Source organism: Orcinus orca, chromosome 9 (assembly GCF_937001465.1).
Source record: "Orcinus orca chromosome 9, mOrcOrc1.1, whole genome shotgun sequence".
NCBI lineage: Eukaryota > Metazoa > Chordata > Mammalia > Artiodactyla > Delphinidae > Orcinus > Orcinus orca.
Window position 1 is genome coordinate 11,975,325 of NC_064567.1, and position 22,635 is coordinate 11,997,959.

Consider the following 22,635-nt stretch of genomic DNA (forward strand, 5'->3'; position numbering starts at 1 on the left):
TTTGAAACGAATCCTTCTCAGTTGGTAGACATTGCTTTGAAAGGTATTTAACAGCAGAGAACAGAAGCAGAAAAAGGGAGACTCAAAGAATATTACTCAGCCATGAAAAAGAATGAAATAATGCCATTTGCAGCAACATGGATGGACATAGAGATTCTCATACTGAGTGAAGTAAGTCAGATAGAGAAAGACAAATATCATATGATATCACTTATATGTGAAATCTAAAAACAAAGGGTACACATGAACTTATCTACAAAACAGAAATAGAGTTACAGATGTAGAAAACAAACGTATGGTTATTGGGGGAAAGGGGGTGGGGAGGGATAAATTGGAAGATTGGGATTGACATACACACACTACTATATATAAAGTAGATAACTCAAAAGGACCTACTGCATAGCACAGGGAACTCTACTCAATACTCTGTCATGGCCTATATGGGGAAAGAATCTAAAAAAGAGTGGATATATGTGTAACTGATTCACCTTGCTGTACACCTGAAACTAACACAACATTGTAAATCAACTATACTCCAATAAAAATTTAAAAAAAACCAAAATGCCACTTTTCTGGCTGCCACATTGGATTCCAAAAGAAAAGTCAACCATCACTAGGCAAAGAAATATGCGTGTATTATAAAGAGGAGGAGCATTGGAAGAGGGGAGGCCCCAGACCAAAGAAAAAGAGGATTGAGGAAAAGAAAAGAGTTGAGGCCTCCCAGATGGTAGAGAGAGAGGAATGCTCAGATGATGAATAAACAGCCCAGGGGCGCCCCTGGATTTGTGGCACCCAATTCAAATATCCCCACCAGAGCCCCAGTTCAAACTGACAGTGAGGAACAAATTGATTGACCTTCTAGTAGACCTGGGTGCAACCCATTCCACGCTAAAACACCCACATGGAACACGGAACACCTCAGTCCACCCCTGATCATTTTTACAATCATTGGAACGTCAATTAGGAGACACGACAGTTTCTTGTATGTGCCTGAAGGCCCTATGTCTCTCTTGGGTTGAGATCTCCTTTGTAAACTAAATGCTCAAGTGACTTTTTCGCCAGGACATCTTGATGTATGGGTCCCACCAGAACACATTTTTAAACCTACAGATGGCTGTCATAGAAAACCCAGAGAAGGAGACGGAACTTCCTCCCCGCTGAGGTCTACGAAAAGACCAAAAGTATGGGGTGGTGACACCCCAGGAAAGGCCAAAAATACAAGGCCAATACAAATCCCATTAAGAAAGGATGCTGGGACACCTAATCTAAAATGATATCCTCGGATGCAAGAGGCCCAGAGGGAATATAGCCAATTCCTGAGAGATTCTTAAAAACGGGACCAATTAGATCTTGCAAGCCCCCATACAAGACCCCTATCCTCCCAGTTAAAAGGCCCAACTCAGCAGAGTGTCACTTTGTTCAAGACTTCAGGGCTATTAATGAGACAGTCCAAGATCTGCACCTTGTGATCCCAAATTCGTATACTCTGCTCACAACTATTCTGGGAGAATATGGCTGGTGGTCAGTTTCACACTTGAAAGATGCTTTTCCTTTGCATCCCTACTGCAGAGAGTCACAGCAGCTATTCACCTTCGAATGGCAGGACCAGAAACATGGGTAACCCAACAATATTTCTGGACAGTCTTACCTCAGGGGCTTAAAAATTCTCCTGCTTTTTTTTGGAGGAGTGCTGGCTAAAGACCTCCAGAATGTAACACTAGATGAAGGGTCCTTGCTCCAATATGTGGATGAGCTGCTGATAGCGAACCCCACGTATGAAAAGTGTCTACAAACTATCATTAAACCTCTGAACTATTTGGCTGAATATGGATATAAAGTCTCTCCAGAAAAGGTCCAGGTATGTAAGCAGCGGGCCACGTGCCTGGGTTTTGCTTTATCCCAAGGACAATGAGATCTATTGCCTGGCAGAAAACAGGCAAGTACAGTCTTAGGAGTACCTAAGACTCACAGACAACCAAGGGGGAATGGCAAGATTCTGTCGGATTTGATCCCGAATTATGGGCTCACAGTAAAGCCCCTCAAAAAGCTTTAAAAGAGTGCCAGGGGTTCCCTGGTGGCGCAGTGGTTGAGAGTCCGCCTGCCGATGCAGGGGACGCAGGTTCGCGTCCCGGTCCGGGAAGATCCCACATGCTACGGAGCGGCTGGGCCCGTGAGCCATGGCTGCTGGACCTGCGCGTCCGGAGCCTGTGCTCCACAACGGGAGAGGCCACAACAGTGAGAGGCCCGCGTACTGCAAAAAAAAAAAAAAAAAAAAAAAAACTTAATCACACCTGTAAAGTCCATTTCTGCCATCTAAGGCAACATGCACAGGTTCCAGGGTTGAAGACATGGGTATCTTTGGGGATGGGGAGCTGGGGGTTATTATTCAGCCTACCACACAATACGAAATGTCTTGCTGATCAGTTTGGAAATTTTTATGGGTATCATTTTCCTGTAATACTAATGAGTCAACTTTATATCCTTCGTGTATAAGTCTGTAACCGGCATTCTCTTCACTGTTAAGCTTCAGTGTTTGTTAGCTCGCAGAAACTAGCGATGGCAGAGTCAGTGTGACCCCAGCATATCTGGGGGCTGTGTGCAAAGGGGACAGAAGGGGAGCCTCAGAGAAGCATCAGGCCAGCCTTGGGGGTGGACTTCTGCACTGCAGGCTTCTGCTCAGCCTACCTTGCCCCGCCTGATGTTTAGGAAGCAGTGGAACGGAGGCCAAGGAGAAGCAGCTGCGTCTGGGTCTGTCTGAGTGCTCTGAGCTCGGGGAGCAAGTACAATTAACAGCAACATGACAAGCTGGCTTAGTAGGGACTCCGGAGACCCAACGCTGGAGAATTTATCTCTCATGAGCTGTAAAGATACTACGGTTCCTCTATACCCTTCACCCAACTTTCCTTAATGTTAACACCATGCGTAACCATGATACTTTGCACAAAACCAAGAATTTAACATTGCTACAACTCAGCTACAGGCGAAACTCAGATTTTCCTGGTTTTTCTACTGTTCTGTTCCAGGATCTAATCCAGGATACCATATAGCATTTCTTATGTTTCCTTAGACTCCTCCAACCCATGAGAGTTCAGTCTGTTCTTGTTTTTAATGATTTGCACACTTTTGAAGATCACCGGTCAAGTATTTTGTAGAATACTTTTCAAACTGGGTTTATCTGATGCTTACTCAATCTTAAACTGAAAGCTCAGTGGGTAACATTTACCCTTAGCCGTGGACTGTCACCCTCTGTGAGAAATTTGTGAGAAATGCCAGGAACCAGGCCCCTACTGCCTTCCCACCAAACGTTTCCTAATGTGCTGGCTTGTTACATTCGGTTCTTGCCTTCCCTAGGGACAGGAGAACGCCAGACCCCCGGTGCTTCTAGGGGAGGAGCTTTCACTCAGGACTCAGGATGGCTGGGGGCTGGAGCCCGAAGCGGAAGCAGAGGTTTTCTGCATGGGGTGGGGTGACTCTGCAGCACTGTGTCTTTTCTGCTGGCACAGAGGTACGTGGCCGAGTCCCCGGGTTCTGTGGGCTGGATCTTCAGAGTGGAGAATGATTTGTTAGGCATCTCAGCTGAGAATCGGTCCTTGGGCATCCCTGACTTGTCTGTAGGAGATTGGTTGATGAAATAAATCAGAAACTCCAATCCCTGCACCAAGGTCTGTCTGTACCAATAAAGCACAGTGTGGCCTGAAATCGGTTCACAACTCAGAGTTACTGCATGTCCCATTTCTGTCACCTCATGCCTGGGTGTCTGGATGACTCCAGCATCTGTGGGCTCTGTGAAAGAATTTGGAAACAGAATACGAAAAATATCAGAGTCACAATAGGGAAACCCTACATGAGGACATTGAATATTCCAAGGACTCACCTATTCGCAGGAGACAAAGGGCTACACAGCAGAGGGCTCGCATGCCCACGGCAGGATGAGAACAACGATGTGGAATTGTCCAGACCAGGGCCCCTGTGGAAATGAGCAGAGAAGTGTGTTTGGGACAGCTTATCCCCACAAATGTGTTTGTCAGTGACACCACTGAAGGAGCCACCCCCCGCCCCTCCCCCCGGGCCGCAACTCAGAAGCTCCCTTCAGAGAAGAAGGCTGCATCTCCAGGAGAGGAATCAGGCGGGACTGAACTCAATTATAATTGATCTAAGATAGAGATTTACACATCCAGAGGCTCCCTGCAGATGTTTTGATATTATCAATTCATAATGCCTTCTCTATACAATCTCTTAGCTAGAGCCTGCCAACTATTTCCACTTGAACCTCAAACTCCAAGTTTAAATTGTCTCATTGCAAGCCAGCTTCTCTGTGAACCCTCCTATTCCTCTTACTGGTGGCTAGATACTCCTGGTCATATCACACTCCAAGTCATCCATCAGTTAGGAGGTGGGCTCTGGGCTCTCCAGGAAAAACAAGAAGAGTGACTGCATTGTTAGGGCTTCAGGGACCGAACTGATGCCTGGAGAACTGATTCAATTTGAAAGCTCTTTTTTTTTTTTTTGCAGTGAAAGACCTTTCTGCGTTCATTTATCCTTGAGCGCTATTAAATTCTCAAAGCCCGTAGCATAGAATTTCCCTCATTTCTCTGTCCCCACCATGAAATAAGCAGATGATTTTCACGTTCTCTTTGCAAATCAGATTCTCTAGAGTTGATTTAAACTGTATTCTTACTCCTAGAAAAGCTCGATGTTTTTAAATGAACACTGGGCCCTTTCCCTATGAAAGGGGTCTGCTGCCACAAACCCACTCCCTGTCATGGTTGAGGTTATGAAAAGCTGAGGGAAGCTTTCAGTTTACTGGGTTGTTCGAGCAAGTTATTTGTTGACCAGGAAGAAGGACCAGTTCAAATCCATATTTTGTGATTAGCACAGAGACACACTGCTGAGTCTTCTGAACCCGAGGAGCACATGCCAATTTTAAAGCGAAGATAGTTTACAAGCTGGATTTTGTTACCAGAGGTACCTGTTTCCCTTGTGGGTTCCGTCCCCTTGGTTTCTGTTGGACCCTGAATGTAAAACTGAGGCCGTTATCGTATTTTTATAAAAGGTCATTGTTTGTTCCTTCCCTGTTACCGGGTACCTATAGACATGGTGGACAGAATCATGGCTCCCCAAAGAGCTCAACGCCTGGTCCCTGGACCTGTGGATGCGTCCCATTGCGCATCAAGGGGGAAGGAATTCAGGTTCTAAATGGAATTAAGGTTGCTAATCAGCTGACCTTAATAGAGGGAGACTAGACTGGACTTGCCAGCTGGGCCCAATGTAATCACAAGGGCCCTAAAATGTGGAAGGAGAGAGAAGAGTTAGGGTTACAGCGATGCAGCATGAGGAAAGACTGGATGCGTCATTGTTGGCTTTGAAGATGGAAGGGCCCCTAGTGGAGAGATCTTGGTGGCCTCTAGAAGCTGAAAAAAAGCAAGAAAACAGATTCTCCGCTCCAGCCTCCAGAGGAAGGCAGCCGGGCTGACACCTTGTTTTAACCCACTTAGACCCATTTTGGACTTCTGACCTTCAAGACTGTAAGATAATAAACTTGTATTGTTTTAAGCCACAAAGTGTGTGGAAATTCGTTAGAGCAGCGATAGGAATCTAATAAATGACAGTATCCTTGGGGGTCATGAGTGAAAGAGGCCGTAGCGAGATACCAGATACAAGGGGGAGACCGAGGTTTAATCACACAGTAAGATCTTGAAACCAGGCCAAGGGAAGCCCGGGTAAAAGACTTCTCATCTCTGCCAGACCTCAGCTGCTTCCAAGAGACACATCGGAGTCCGGCAGAACTCCATCGTGCATCTTCCTGCTGAGAGCAGAAGTTCTTGGGGAGAAATTCTGTTGTCCTGATCCACCCCAGCCCCTGCCTGACACATGGATTTGCTGGTGGTGTCACTGTGGTTGTCAGCTCCCTGGGGGCAGCGCTTGTTCTCCTGACCCTACACTCTAGGTACAGCAGAGCCGGTGGGCTGGCCTGGGCTGGTTTGGTTCAGGCTCACTAGGCTACTCTGACCCTCAAACTGCTTCTCTGCTTTTCCCAACCCAGAACGTGCAAGCTTCACCACGCAGCTCCTTGTGCAGCCACGTCTTAAGCAAACTTGGAGGAATGCCCACTGCGAGCATACCTACCATTCAAAGCCGGCTCAGAGCAAAACCCACCTACACAGCAGAGGAAGAAGGGTTGGTCTCTATTTCCTTCATTCTCGGCCATTATTCAAGACACCTGCAACTCCCTAACTCTAAACCCAACCCTATGGTTTCCCTTAATGCCATCCTTCCAGGCCACATAGATGCTAGATGACGATGAAGCCACAGTGTCTCCTAGTGGCCGGTGGGCAGAAGCAACACAAATATGCTGTCTGCCCAGCACATAAGGGGGGTTGTGTGTTGTTCCACTGAGTACAGGGGGTGTGGGTATTACGATTTGTTGGTGTTAGAGGGTCAATAAATAATATTGACTTATTATGGCCTAAGACGGAACACCTGCGAGTTAGACATCAGGCAGAGATAATAACATCAGTTTTGATATTGGTAAATAACAGGGCTCAGATGTGAAACCAAATGGGCTGGCTGACACTATGCTGAATGAGAATTTAACTCACTTTCTCTCCCCTCCAAGCTACAGGCCGACCCTCTATGGATAAGAAAGTTCTCCGCTATTCTTGGTTCATGTTGAGAAAACACCAAAGAATCTATCTCTTTGCTCAGTAGCCAGGAACAAGGCAAGAAGATAAAGAGATTAAATAAGATAATCTATTTCCCTTCCCATAGAGAAGATTCAGCAAGGAATAGGAAGATGAGAACAGGAGGATTACTTTACGGAAGTCCCCGAAAATGGGAAATGTCAAATAAAGTGTTGTCCTAGGAAACTGGGTTTAAGGAGAGGAGAAAAATAGACACATGTCAGTTATTCTTCCCAATTCCAACAACTGCTCCTTGAATATACTCGCAGAAAAACGGCACAGATGTGTCCTGACAGCATAGCAATGAAACAGATTCCAAGTCCATTCTGTACTCTGTGATCAAGTCTACAGAGTCACTCCCTGTTTCATTTCCCATCCTGCCACACGGTCCAATGGATCATCAGAGGTTATGCAATGAAAGTAAAAAAAAAAAAAAAAAAGAAAAATTTAAAACTCCAATAATAAAAATGACAAAAACAAATAGATGTCTCAATTTGATTATAAATACCCTTTAAGTTTTTAAAAGAAATACTTTGGTTGAAATTAAAGTTCAAGTGTAACATCTCTATGTCGTTTAAGTTAAATATCAAAGAAATCTCAGACTAAGAATCTAACATTAATTGGTTTTTATTTAAAATTCCAAATAAAATTCTTTTGACTTTAATCCCAGTAATTATAAATGAGAGCACTCAAGGTAACCCTTCTTTGCTGTCTAAATAGTTGGGTAAAAAAAAATCAATATCAAAAACTTCAATTGGGCTTCCCTGGTGGCGCAGTGGTTGAGAGTTTGCCTGCCAATGCAGGGGACACGGGTTCGAGCCCTGGTCTGGGAAGATCCCACATGCCACGGAGCAACTGGGCCCATGAGCCACAACTACTGAGCCTGCACGTCTGGAGCCTGTGCTCCGCAACAAGAGAGGCCGCGATAGTGAGAGGCCCACGCACTGCGATGAAGAGTGGCCCCCGCTTGCCACAACTAGAGAAAGCCCTCGCACAGAAATGAAGACCCAACACAGCCAAAAAAATAAATAAATAAACAAATGTGGGGTTTAAAAAAAAAAAAAGAAAAGAATTAAAAAAAAAAACTTCAATTAGTTAAAGTCTAAAATATAGTGAGAAATTCTTGGCTGGAATCTTGGAGAGGTGAGCATCTAAGGAGGGGAGCATAGCAGTCCTTTTGCCCTTAAGGACAATTGCCTTCCCTGACTCAGTGCTCGTGAAACTGACTTACAGTCCAGGGGGACAACAGTAAAAGACCAGAATGTACCAAACGTGGGACATTGAGAAACTCAATATTCTCTCTTGGTGATCCAGGACACCTCAAGCCTTGAATTCCAAATCAGGTAGTCCTGGACTGTTTATACCCCACACACTTGGCAGAAGCAAAACTTTCTCTGGTCGATGATCTGTCCACCCAAGATGAAAATTATTCCTACAAATCTAGTGCCTGGCACAAAGTCAAAGATAACCAGATTCATGAGGAGAAATACAAACACCATAAAAATACAAACATCACAACTGAGAAGCAGCAGAGAAAGAAAATCGACAAAAATAGTCCCACAAAGATCTCAGATGTGAAAATTACCAGACACACCCTAAGACAACTGTCTCCTATGTTTAAAGAGATAAGATGTAATCTTGGAAACTGTTATTAGAGAATTAGTGACATAGGAGATTGGAAAAAGAACCAAATAAAAATGCTGTGAGGAGATGGTCATCAATGACTGAGGTTTTATCAGACAAATCAGCTGGATCAGGATATGGGCAGAGCAGTCGAGGAGATATGCATTGAGTGAATGGACGTATATTATTACTTGCAGTCTTGGTTGGGTAAAGAGAGAAGTGAAACCAGCAGAGATTGAGGGGCAGTGACCATGCCTTTAGGAGAATCTCAGTAAGCTGCTTTCCAAAGAGTTCCAACCAATGCTTCAGAAAGATTTCTAGAATTATCTTAGAGAATCCAGGCAGAAGTTAGAGTAGAGGATACATTATCAGAGGGAGCGATTGGATCGGGGGTGATTGATTGTTTTAGAAGTTCTTACTAAGGAATATTTTAATGCACTAAGTTACTATTTTCATGTACTAAGGCAAACAGCTGAAATACCCTCAACATGCAGTGTTGAGCTGTGTTGGTTACAGTAACAAACTCCAGAGTAAGAATTTGTTTTGAGCTAAGATTTGAGACTGGTTGCCAGGATACCCATTTGTGTATATTTCTTTGAAGTTGGAAAAGGGCTGAATAAAATAGCTAAAATGATCATCCCACCACCAACGTCATTATTATCAACACATTTCCATAAAAATGGGAAAAAAGTGTTTTCCAACCACATACTCTGTGTTGAGACTTTGATGCCTAAAAGTTCCTGGGTAAAAGCAGAGAGAGAAGGATATCAACTTGAATCATTCAGATGGTGAAAAAAACCTCAGCAACCCTGCTGTTTGCTACACTCATAGAATCGCCATCTGTATTATTCAAGTTTATTGGACGTGTTTTGTGACTGCATATTTTTATAGGAGAAAAACCATCACTAGCCCCTGAGGGCTGAGTCTGTGACAAGTACTTTCAGTTTGGGATTCTTGAGTTTTCACCACAGAACGCTTCTCATCCCTGAGTCATAATTATTTTCAAACAACAATTTCGGCTCTCGTGTTTTAAGAAATAATGTGTGTCCTCCATCTATATGCATCACAGCTTATCTCTGCAAACCCACTTCTTCCCCTTGCATAATGAGGAGTAAGGGGAGGGCTGTCTGGAGCTGCCATGAGCAACACAGAGAGGAAGAATCATGAAGTTTGTGCACAGGAAGGAAGGGTCTGTGCAAGGCTGTGGCTAAGCTGCTGGCACAGGAATGCACAGCCGAGTCCCCCAGCTCTGCAGCCTGGACCTTGAGAGTGGAGTCTGCTCCTTAGGGCCTCTCTGCAGAAAATCGATTCTGAGGCAACTACAAAACATTTATTTCAGCCTCTTCCTCAAAGAGAATCAGTAGCTCCAGACCCCTTGTAAAGGATACTGTGGCCTGAAATAGGATCACATCACAAAGCCATGGCCTGTCTTTTCTCTGTGATCTTGTGTCTGGGGGACTGGGCGACTCCATCTTCTGTGAGTTCTGTATCAGGAAAAGACAGAATTTGAAAATGGAAAGAGGAGATGATTGAAATAATCACTGGAAAGAGAAAATGCAGAGAGAGCTTGATGTTCTCAGGACTTACAATTGTACTTTATGTAACAATTATGCCCCCAGGAGACAGAGGGTTTTGCTCAGCAGAGGAGCCCGGAGCCCATGGCAGGGTCAGGGCAGCAGTGGGAGGTTGACCAGCTCAGGGTCCTTGTAAGCATGAGCAGAGGAGGAGGGGCGTCCTTGTCCCCACTGGCAATTCCCATGGTGACATCACTGTCTCGCAAATGCCCATAGTCTTAGAAACCAACTGTTATTAACTAAAACATATCTAGAAGTTTGTTGAACATGTTCATAGACTGCATGTGAATTCATCCACCTGTCCCCACGCATGGCTCCAGGGCTGAGCGATTGGATCTCCCATCACCACCTTCTAACTCTCTGCTGGATGTTTCTACTTGGATGTGTCAAAGGTGACTCACGTTTGAAATATCAGTTAATAACCTTTTTGTGTTATCTGTAATTATCCTTTTCTTTGGAGGTGTCTCTTTTACCAGGTTCTCTATTTTCCCAATCAGATGAGCTTAGACAAGGTAAAGTCAGGGTATTTGCCACCGCTTTATCCTACAAGCACAGTGAACTAACTGACACAATTGAAGGTAGAGAGATAAAATGATGCCCTGAGTGTAGATGTGAGTTGGAAGCTTTTATTCTGTCTGAAGGTCAAAGACCAGTTTCCTCTTTGCTTTCACTCATCTCCATGATGCATTCAGAGAACTCTCTTATCCCTGAAAATACCAGGATGGATACAGTAACAGTAAATACAAAATTGAATCTTCTGGAATCTTAAAAAACATAGCATAACATACAATTGAATTGCACTGGTTAGTATCTGACTTTTTTTTTTAACAGGGCAACATTTGTTCTGAAACATTTCTTTTCATTGTCTGAGTGGTGAGGTAGAAAGGGTTAGAGGACTAGAGAAGGCCCCAAGAGTTGGTATGAAACAAGAAAACAAGGAAATGTGTGTCAGAGAGGTGGAAACAGTAGAGTCGTGTTCTCAGAGATAATCTTCTGAATACCCACAACCTAGGGCTTACATGCCAACGCTATCAAGTTAAGACCCACAGATGTAGAACTATCAGAGCCATCCGTTTCCCTCGTAAATTCTCTATTATTGAGATAGAAAAGCTGCTGGTCTGAGTCCAACTTAATGTTGGTCCCAGTTAATCATCCCATGATGGGAAGTTTCTTCACATTGAGGTGTCATTACTTGTCCCATTCTTGTGCCCAGGGGTTAAAAGTTCTGAGTGATGGCAGCGTTCAGGGTGGCAGGACACAGGGCTGATCAGGCTACATACAAAATGCTTGCAATTGAGGCTTGCCTATTCCAGGGAAGAAATCCCTGCTGTCTTCCCAGGCCTCACCTGCAGCACTGAACAAATCCAGAACAAAATCCAGGCAGGGATGGGGCATCTTACTGCTCAAGGGAGGAAAGGCAGGAGTTCTGGGAGATCTGATACTCATTAAGGATATTTGCAGTGTCTTAGCCAGCAGTTTGAGACTAGCCTAGACAAGGTCTTGAATTATCTACTCTCCTCCCCTGCATTTCCCTTACATCATCCTATACAGCATCTAGGACACACAACTAGTAGGGGTTAAGTTTGGGGTACGGGTGTATATCTAGAGTTTCTCTAATGGTCTCCCAAGGCAGATGTTTTCCATCTCATGGGTCCCTGAGAATTCGGCCGGCTCCTGGCTCTTCTCTGTCTACACCCCCAGCAGGGTCAGAAGATTCTCCACTCCGTGATTTGCTCCACTTGGTAATTTACAGTTCAGGTTCACTGCTATGCAAAACCCACCTGCATCCATAAAGGAAGGAGAGTCTCCATTTAATTCCTCACATTCCACTGGCCACTCACATCTGCAAACCAGAGGCTGGATGCAAGGATGAAGTTGCATTTTTCTTGCCTCAACTTCTAAGGCAGAACTAAGCCCTGTTTCAAAAACATCTACAGATTTAATGTGATCCCTATCAAATTACCGATGACATGTTTCATAGAACTAGAAGAAATAATCCTAAAATTCATATGGAAACATAAAAGACCCAGAATTGCCGAAGCAATCCTGAGAAAAAAGAACAAAGCAGGAGGCATAACCCTCCCAGACTTCAGAAGATATCACAAAGCTATAGTAATAAAAACAGCATGGTATTGGCACAAAAATAGATCAATGGATCAATGGATCAGAATAGAGAGACCAGAAATAAACACGCACACCTACAGTCAATTAGCCGTCGACAAAGGAGGCAAGAATATCCAACGGAGAAAAGACAGTCTCTTCAGCAAGTGGTGTTGGGAAATCTGGACAGCCACATGTAAACCAATGAAGTTAGAACATACCCTCACTCCATACACAAAAATAAACTCAAGGGCTTCCCTGGTGGCGCAGTGGTTAAGAATCCGCCTGCCAATGCAGGGAACACGGGTTTGAGCCCTGGTCCAGGAAGATCCCACATGCTGCGGAGCAACTGAGCCCGTGCACCACAACTACTGAGCCTGCGCTCTAGAGCCCACGAGCCACAACTACTGAAGCCCGCACGCCTAGAGCCTGTGCTCTGCAACAAGAGAAGCCACCGCAATGAGAAGCCTGTGCACCTCAACAAAGAGTAGCCCCTGCTCGCTGCAACTAGGGAAAGCCCATGTGCAGCAACAAAGACCCAACACAGCCAAAAATAAATAAATTAAATAAATAAATTAAAAAAATAATTCAACCCCCCAAAATAAATAAATAAACTCAAAATGGCTTAAAGACTTAAATGTAGGACATGACACCATAAAACTCCTAAAAGAGAACATAGGCAAAACATTCTCTGACATAAATTGTACCAAAGTTTTCTTACGTCAGTCTCCCAAGGCAATAGAAATAAAAGCAAAAATAAACAAATGGGACCTAATCAAACTTATAAGCTTTTGGCATTTTCTCACCTCCTCAGATGGCCCACACTCTGTCTGTGGAGTGTGTTTCTCTCTAAATAAATCCACTTCTTACCTAGAAACAAACAAACAAACAAAAAACCAACTTATAGGCTTTTGCACAGCAAAGGAAACCATAAACAAAATGAAAAGACAACCTACGGACTGGGAGAAAATATTTGCAAATGATGTGATTGACAAGCGCTTAATTTCCAAAATATACAAACAGCTCATACAACTCAATAACAAAAAACCAAACAACCCAATCAAAACATGGGCAGAAGTCCTAAATAGCCATTTCGCCAAAGAAGACATAGAGATGGCCAATAGGCATATGAAAAGATGCTTAACATCACTAATTATTACAGAAATATAAAACAAAACTAAAATGAGATACTACCTCACACTGGTCAGAACGGCCATCATTAAAAAGTCTACAAATAACAAATGCTGAAGAGAGTGTGGAGAAAAGAGAACCTCCTACACTGTTGGTGAGAATGTAAATTGGTGCAGCCATTATGGAAAACAGTATGGAGGTTCCTCAATAAACTAAAAATAGAGTGGCCATATGATCCAGCAATCCCACTTCTGGGCATATAACCAGACAAAACTATAATTCAAAAATATACATGGCCCCTATGTTCATAGCAGCACTATTTACAATAGCCAAGACATGGAAGTAACCTAAATGTCCATTGACAGATGAATGAAGACGATGTTGTACATATACACAATGGAATACTACTCAGCCATTAAAAAAGAATGAAATTCTTTTGCAGCAACATGGATGGACCTAGAGATTATCATACTAAGTGAATAAGTCAGAAAGAGAAAGACAAATACCATATGATATCAATTAGATGTGGAATCTAAAATACGACACAGATGAACGTATTGACAAAACAGAAACAGACTCACAGACATAGAAAACAGACTTGTGGTTGCCAAGCGGGAGGGTGGGTAGAGGAGGGATAGATTGGGAGTCTGGGATTAGCAGACTCAAACTATTGTATATAGAAAGGATAAACAACATGGTCCTACTGTATAGCACAGGAAACTATATTCAATATCTTGTAATAAACCATAATGGAAAACAACATGAAAAAGAACATACATATATAACTGAATCACCTTGCTGTACGCCAGAAACTAATACAACATTGTAAATCAACTATGCTTCAATAAATAAATACATAAATCATTTAATTAATTAGTTAATTAATTAAATACAAAACCCCCCAATCTGCTTCTCCATCCAAAACCAATGCCTCCCGATGGCCAGTGGTTCGGGGTCACTGGCCTGAGGCCCTTCATTCATTGGCCCAGGGAGCCTGGTGCGACTTCTCCACTATTTGCATTAGAACTGGGGCTGACACCAGGCAGTGTTTGTGAAGGTAAATCCTCCCACCTCCTCTGCAGCTCCTGTTCCCTCCTCACTACGCTAATACATACTGTTCAACTACAACTTGGGATAAATATTACTTTTCCTCCATTTACATTCAGTCAACTTCCCAAAGTTTGTGAGGTTTTGACTATCCTTTAGAACACTCAGCCTCTCTTGACACAGAGAAAATGGTCCTGTGCAGCTGTTATATAAAGACAGTGAAAGGAACCTAAGTAATTTGAGTATTTTGGTAATTTATCCTGAAGTGTTGTTGTCAGAGTATATCCCACAAAATGTTCTCTGATATAGCTGTAATTTTCTTTTCTTTATTTTATTTTTGACTGTGTTGGGTCTTCGTTGTTGCGCACAGGCTTTTCTCTGGTTGCGGTGAGCGGGGGCTACTCTTCGTTGTGGTGCACGGCCTTCTCATTGCGGTGGCTTCTCTTGTTGTGGAGCACGGGCTCCAGGCACGCGGGCTTCAGAAGTTAATGCACACGGGCTCAGTAGTTATGGCTCGCGGGCTCTAGAGTGCAGGTTCAGTAGTTGTAGCGCACGGGCTTAGTTGTTCCGTGGCATGTGGGATCTTCCCAGACCAGGGCTCGAACCTGTGTCCCTGGAATTGGCAGGCGGATTCTTAACCACTTTGCCACCAGGGAAGCCCTGTAATTTTTCTTTTGTAATGTAAGAGAATTTCCAGTAATCGGTACCTTTACTCAAATTTCAGACTGTCACTCTTGAAAATTTTCCAGTCTGGTAAGTTTGAGGTCGTAACTTACTGTTTCAGTTTGCAAGGGTTTGATTCTAAGTAAGGTTGAGAATGTATTCATGTTTAGTGAGAATTCATGTTACCTAGAATTACCTAGATTAAGTACTGCCATTTTTACTGGGTCATCTTTTCCTTATTAAGTAATAAGAATTATGTATTCATTTTCGATACTAACTCTAATAGATAAGGCCAGCTATGCTACAGAGAATAAAACAAACCCTAAAATCCCAGTGGTTTAACTCTAAAACATTCTATTCCCCATGACCATGAAGTCCAGTGTGGCATGAACAGCTTCTTTCTGTGGTTGTCCACCAAATTATGATCCAGGGAGCCAGGCTGCTTCTTTTAATTAGCCAGACAATAAAGGGTACCTTCCAAGTTCCTCCAAGCATGGCAAAAGAGACTTGAGGCGTGCCCATGCAGAAAGAAGCTAATGCAGCAGGTCTGAAACTGCTGTGTCTAGAAAGCCTGCCTGCAAGTCTGGCCTTCGGCTGGCATCTGGGAACTTGGCTGGTGAACAGCTATCTATATTGATAGAAAGTTTTTTTGAGAAGAGCGTTTCACCGTGCCTGGACCATTGGTGTGAACAACATAGTTTATGCCGAACACTGGATTTCCTTCTGGGAGACTAGATCTTCCATTCGTGGTAGGCAGTGGGTGCCTATGGGATCAGCTCCCAGTAAAACCTTGGGCACTGAGTACTCAGTGGGCTCCCTTGGCAGAAATATCATACCCATGATGCTGCGTTTTTCTCGCTGGGGGAAGTGTGAGCTCTGTGTGAGCCCTCCCAGGAGGAAGAGAGCATAACGTAGCCTGTGTATGGATGGATTCTTCTAGACTCCATGTCTTTTTCCCTTATGATCTGCCACTGAATATCTCCTTGGTCACTAATAGATCTTAGCCATGGCTACAACTCTATGCCATATCCCGTGAGTCTCTTAGCAAATCTCCAAGTGGGAGGATACCTGGAGGCCTCATCACAGTGCCACGGAATGTTATAAAGGACACGGCTTGAAACTGGCTTGCATAATTTTCACGCACATCCCATTGTTCAGAACCTAGTCTTAGGTTCCCAACCCTCCAACTACAGTGATGTTGGAATCACATCGGAGCCACAGGAATTTCGTCTCTGTCACACTGATTCTTTATCATGTGTCTGCAAGTCTTCCTGTCTTTTCTCAGTCTGTGGCTTACCTTTTCATTTTTTACAGTGTGTTCTGACATACAAGAGTTTAATTGAATGCAACTCACATTATGAATATTTTCTTTGCAGTTTGTGTTCTTTTGTGTCTCCATTAAAAAAAAAAACAGGGCTTCCCTGGTGGCACAGTGGTTGAGAGTCCACCTGCCGATGCAGGGGACACGGGTTCGTGCCCCGGTCCGGGAAGATCCCACATGCCGCGGAGCGGCTGGGCCCGTGAGCCATGGCTGCTCAGCCTGTGCGTCCGGAGCCTGTGCTCCACAATGGGAGAGGCCACAACAGTGAGAGGCCCACGTACCGCAGAAAAAAACAAACAAACAAACAAACAAAAAACAACAACAAACCCTTCCTCAGATGAATGCCCCAGAATATTTTTTCTTAATTTCTCCTAGTAAAATTTAATTTTACTCTTCACAATTAAGATTAAGTATACCTGAAATAGATTTTCATGTAAAGAATGAAGTACAGAGTTAGAAAGAAGAGGGAGGGATATATGTTTAGTGCGAGAGAAACAGCCTACAGAAAAGATCTTAGGGTGGCAAAGCACATGGCACAGAAGAGGAAAAAACTAAATGTGGATGCATGTGGCTGGAACAGGGAAAGTCAGGGGAAACTTGTGCAAGACGATGGTGAGGGACAGACAGAAGCAAACGTTATAGGACCTTGTAGGCCTATTGCCCAGTAGAAGAAAGGCAGCCAGGAGCAGAGACCGTGTGAGTGAACATTTCTTTTTTTCTTTACTATTTATTTATTTATTTCTGGCTGCGTCGTGTCTCAGTTGCGGCATATGGGATCTTTCGTTGCGGCGCATGGGCTCTCTAGCTGTGGTGCCCAGGCTTAGCTGCTCTGCGGCATGTGGGATCTTAGTTCCCCGACCAGAGATTGAACCCGTGTCCCTTGCATTAGAAGGCAGATTCTTAACCTCTGGGCCACTAGGGAAGTCCCCATGAGTGAAGGTTTCTGACTTGTAAGGTGAAGGATAGTAGAGGGTGGGGTAGGCAGTAGATGAAGACGTCACAAAGCTCACAGGGGAGAGAAGGATGTGGGCCTTTGAGATTATCAAGGGGATCTTCATGTATCTCAAGTAAAGATGCACTTTCCTTTCTGCAAGCAGAGGGGACCTCAGAAGAGAGAACCAGCTAGCTGTAGTGTTGAGTTGACCCGCAGTCAGGCTAAGACGGGCATGGGGCAGACTTCAGCACTGAGAGTCACACTGCCCACTGCTGTCCAGCCCCCATGCTGGCAAGAACTCTGTGCCTTCGATGGAGACAGGAGCTTCTGAGGGTTGGGGCCAGACCTCACGTGTGCAGGCAACCCTCAGTCTTTCTAACCACGCTTTATGTGCAGAGAGGAAGCAGCTGTGCAGTACTGTGGAGTCACTGCTGGCACAGAAGTACACAGATGTCCGGGAGGGGATAACAGACTCCAGGGTCAGGGGGAAATCCTCTGTATTTGATCTCGAGACGTTGTACCCATCAGGGATTTCTCCTTTCTCAATGTTGCCAACACCTAAGGAGTAATGGATCAGCCTCAGCCCGTGTCCCAGGTCTTGTCGGTACCAGTACATATAGTCATGTTTATCAGTCTGGTGACATTCCAGAGTCACTGTCTCTCCTGTCACTGTGATCTTGTGTCTTGGTTTCTGGGTGATCCCGGCCTCCACAGGTCCTGTGATAGACAGAGCTGATGTTGTCATCCCAAGAGGAAGGCTAGTATTGAGGTCTTGAGAATTCCAGGGACGGGAGCCCACCTGTACTCACCTGCCCACAGGAGATAAAAAGCCATGCCGAAGAAGAGCCTGGTGACCATTTCCGGTCCTGGACAGAAGCTCATATCATCCAGTTTTGTTTTGGGGAAATAGAACTTGGGCTCTTGGGAAATCCTTGGCCGTCCAGTGGTTAGGACTCAGCACTTTCACTGCCGTGGTGTGCCTGGGTTCTATCCCTGGTCCGGGAACTAAGCTCCCACAAGCCTCGAGGCCCGGCCAAAACAACAACTTGGGCTGCCAGTAACTCAATGATGTCACTATCCTTGACACATGCTTGAGCTGCGGAGCTCAGCTGCCACAGCCCTTCCCACAGGAAGAAGTCAATAATATATATAAAGTTGAACAGCTCAGAACAGGAAGAATTAGTAAGTCTGCTTTAAAAAGAAATCTTATGTCTCTATGCTTTTCCCCTGCCTTTTAGTAAGGAAATTTTTTCTTCTCTGCATAATAACATTCCTTATTTGGACGCTGTTAAGATTTGTCATATTTCTGTAGACTAAGAAATATTCTCATGGCAATCCCAGACTTTTGTGACCTCTCTGCTCAAAATGTTACTAGTTTTTTTCCCTTTGCCTAAACGCTGGATAATTGACTATGAGCCAACAGTGATCTTTTCATTTAAAAAGAACTACCTGATGTCCAGAATGTTTTCAGTCTCAAGGTCAAAGTCACTGGAATTTGAAGAATTGTTTACATTGGGAGCTCCACTATCTGTGCTCAGGTCTCTATATCCTTGGGGGTAAGAGTCCTCTCCCCACCCCCCCACCCCCCCCCCCCCCCCCCCCCGACCGAGGAGGCCATGGGAGGACTAGACCACTTACCCCCTGTGGCCGTGCTTTCTGTGAAAAAGAAAGGAGGCGCATTAGCAATGTGGATGAGAGACCCATCCAGACGTACACATGCGTGATGCCTCCAGGGCCACAGGGAAATGTTCTGTCTCCATTTGAAAGGTCTCATACACTCCAAATGAGAGAATATTGATTGAATCATATTTTATTACATTGAATCATAAATTGCTGTAGTGCAAGACTTACAGCTAGACAATATCAGGGCATACTGTCATTTCAAACACAGGTCATGTGAGTGTGTGTGGCTCCCCTATTTCTGTGATTATATATCTCCGTGTTATCTGGGTGGGTAATTCCTATAATCACACAGTAGTGAGAAAGGATATGGAAATCCAAAATCAGAGACAAGAAGGAGGCTGATGTAGCACTGCATGGAAATGCTTGTGACTGGGGTCTGGCAAACTTGGGGAAGGGCTTTCCCATCTATGCCCAGGACCCACATTGTCCCAGGGACCAAGAGCCTGACAGCAAAGCAGCCTACTGACCGCGGCTGTGTGTGTGCAAAAAAAAGGGAGTTTTTCAGCTAGGACTCACATTCTTTGGGGTAGGGTACATGGAGTCCTAGAAAGCTGAGGACTGTTCTCATGATAAGGTATGATCTACCTATAATATTAATATGCTCAACAATACGCTAAATTTTAGGGAATAAGTATTTACCAGGAATATTTCCTTTTTATTTTTAAATTAATTAATTATCAAGTCACAAATTTGGTGTTGCTGAAAACATACACCTCATCTAGAAGCTTTGTCTGTTTTTTGGTTTTTAGTTTTTTTTGTTTTGTTTTTGCACTGGTGTTTCTAGGCACCTGGAACAGTATAGAACAGTACCTACACACGGTAAGTAATGAAGAATAGACTGTCCATAAAGTCAGTGAAGAATAAAATAACTTCAGGCCCTCTCAATTGCACAGAAACTTTCCAAGACTTAAAATTTTTTTTTCTATTCTCTTTTTCAAAGAGCACCCTAACATTTGATAAGGTTTAGGCCACACCAAAACCTGGATCTACTCCACATTCAACAAGTGTTTGTTGAATGACTGAAGAAAAAAAATGATTATCTGAGTCCAGGCCGACTCTACTTTCATAAAACATAACTCCAGTCTATTCAGTTGCAAATATCAATAGGTTCAGAGCTTTAAGGGAGCAGAGATCATGTAAGTCTGTTGGGAATTCAAAATAAACCAAAATGAATTGAGAAAGATTCATTCATATATGTTATATAAGACTTTTTGAATGACTGAATGGCAGTATGAAGAAAAGAAAAATGGTGGCGTCTTCCAAAGAGAAGGGTCTTCTTATTTATTTATTTATGTGTTTATTTTTGGCTGCATTGGGTCTTCGTTGCTGTGCGCGGGCTTTCTCTAGTTGCGGTGAGCGGGGGCTACTCTTCGTTGTGGTACATGGCTTCTCATTGCAGTGGCTTCTCTTGTTGCAGAGCACGGGCTCTAGGCGCGTGGGCTTCAGTAGTTGTGGCGCACGGGCTTAGTTGTTCCGCGGCATGTGGGATCTTCCCAGACCAGGGCTCAAACCCGTGTCCCCTGCATTGGCAGGCGGATTCTTAACCACTGCGCCACCAGGGAAGCCCGAGAAGGGTCTTCTGATGTGACATCATTCCATCACTGTCAGAGAGCAGGGAGAATGAAGCAGGGAAGGAGAAAACCAGGATAAGGCACCATAGTGAAGTTGTGCTGGGGCAACAGGAGATGGATTCCATTGGGACCTTCTGAGAAGCCCAGGAAATGCGTCTCTGAACTATTCCTGAATGCTGACTCCGGAGCTTTCGTCCCCTGGCTCCTGTCCCACAAGGAGCTTTAGCACCCCTTCAGCTCTGGCTGCCCTGTATACGGGCCAATGGGGCTCCTATGACATCAGAGAAGACCCTGGGGCAGAAAGCAGAGGGACCCCCAGCATGCATGTGATGGGGAGCCGTCAGCATGAGGCAAATGGACGTAGGCTTGCACATAACCCTTAACCGCAGTCAAGGATGAAATCAGAGGTGGGCTGAGGATGTGATGGAAAGCCCTAGAGGATCCTTGATGGCCACTCTTCAAGTGAAAGTGTCCCTTCTTCTAGCAGATCTTTCTCATGACTACTAATGGCTCGGAAGCTGGAATTTTCTGGAAGCACCACACCTTCTTGAATATCAGACTTAATATCAAACAGGAAGGGCTGTCCTGGGTCCCATTTTCATTTTCCCTTAAGAGGCAACTCCCTTAAGAGGCAACCCTTTGTAGTTAGTTTCACATAATAAATTATCAGACGACTGTATTTGCATTTCAGATGATTTTGCGTCTGGAGCACAGGTGACTCAGGCAAAAGTAATCCGTGCCTGCCTTTGATCCCAGAATTGCACACAGCCAGTAATTGTGCTAGACCAGAGTTGTGTCAGAGAGTTAACAGGGAACTAAGATTTCTTAAGCCTGTACTTTGTATTACGCAATTTGTTTCATTTTCTTGCATAAAACCTCTGCAAAACAGGTGTCATTGGTCTCAGTTTACAAACGGGAAAACTTAGCCAAATCTTTTCCAAGTCACCAGATCGAGGCAGGTCGGAACAGTCCAAGGCAAAACAGACCAAGGTTTCTGAAGTCAGAACTCGCCTCCCAGGTGAAAGATGTTGTGATGATAACTTGTGTCAGAGTCAGTGTTTCTGAAAGGGACTTGTGGGTCAACGTTCCGATTCTGAAGCTGTCTACCTCTACCAAAACGCAGAGGGGGATCTAAAGCGTGGGTGGGTTTGAGTCTCAGCTCTGATATTTGTTAGCTGTGCCTACTTCAGCAAGTTATCTAAACTCTCCAGCAATCAGCTTTTTCCCCCTTAACGTGGTGCTCTATCTCACGTGGTTCTTAAGAAAACGAATCGAAAAAACGTACTTAAGAAGCTGGATACCTAGCACAGGAAGGGGTCTGATACTAGCAACAGTCAAAGCTTTGGGGTCCAGGGCTGTCCCACCCGAGCTCAGGACTCATCTGCCCCAGTGGGCCACACAGCCAAGAAGCCGAGTGCCCCAGGCGACTCAGGCAGTACGAAACTGGTCTTCTCCCTACTCAGGGCTCTGGTTTCCAGGGTGAGAGAGCAGATGTTTGATCCTCCCTTTTCTCTGTATGGAGGGCTTACCTGTGATGTCGCTGTTCTGATGTCCCTGTCCTTGTGGGCTCCCGCAGGCGCCCTGCACCCCCCAGGCAGGCTCAGCTGATCGAGGCCTTCCCATGCTGTCCAGTCACCCGTGGAGCAGGTGGGGCTGGGTGTGCTGAGCTAGGCTGTGCAGGGCTGGGCCAGGTGATCAACCCTCGCTGCTTCTCTATTGCCCCAGGGCAGGAGCTCCTTTCCCTACACCTGTCTTGGATTATCCAGGCTGCCCCACTGAAGCCCCATCACACTCTTCACTAAGTGTAGCCTCCCAGAGAGGCCTTTACTCCCTGCCAGGCGAAGTTCACGGTTCCCTGCTGGGACAAACACACCTGCATGTTTGTTAATGCGAGAAGTCGGTGATCAGCTCTTCAAATGCCAACACTGACTCTGATTCATCAAATAATCTCCCTGACGCAGGGACCGAGCCAGGACTCTCTCGCCCTTAACCCCGCCCCCTCCTCCTCTCCCTCCCCCTCTCCCTCCCCGTCCCGGACGCTGCTGACGGAGGCTCGCTCGGTGGATCCACAGTGCCCTCAAGTGGCCAGTTGTGCAGTAGCGCAATTGCCAGAGCCCAGGCAGGCCGAGTACCACCTATCAGGATCGAAATCCGGATCCACCGGGACATGCAGGGCACAGGTCTTCCTGATTTGCTCTTTATCTGTCTCGGGCTCACCCTTAGCCCGTGGTAGTGAGGGAGGCATGAAGTAAAGATTTTTCCAAGACGGAATAAAAATTTTAAATCTCATCAATTAGTGTTCTAGGAA

General features: G+C 44.9%; 1 gene segment (V, D, J or C); it reads right to left on the minus strand.

Annotated features, from left to right (window-relative positions):
- Positions 1-3,088: 3,088 nt before the first annotated feature.
- On the minus strand, positions 3,089-22,197 carry LOC105748117 (T cell receptor beta variable 12-4-like). The segment is given in 3 exon segments: positions 3,089-3,783; positions 3,875-3,967; positions 21,857-22,197. Coding segments are annotated over 3 exon segments (570 nt in total).
- Positions 22,198-22,635: the final 438 nt, after the last annotated feature.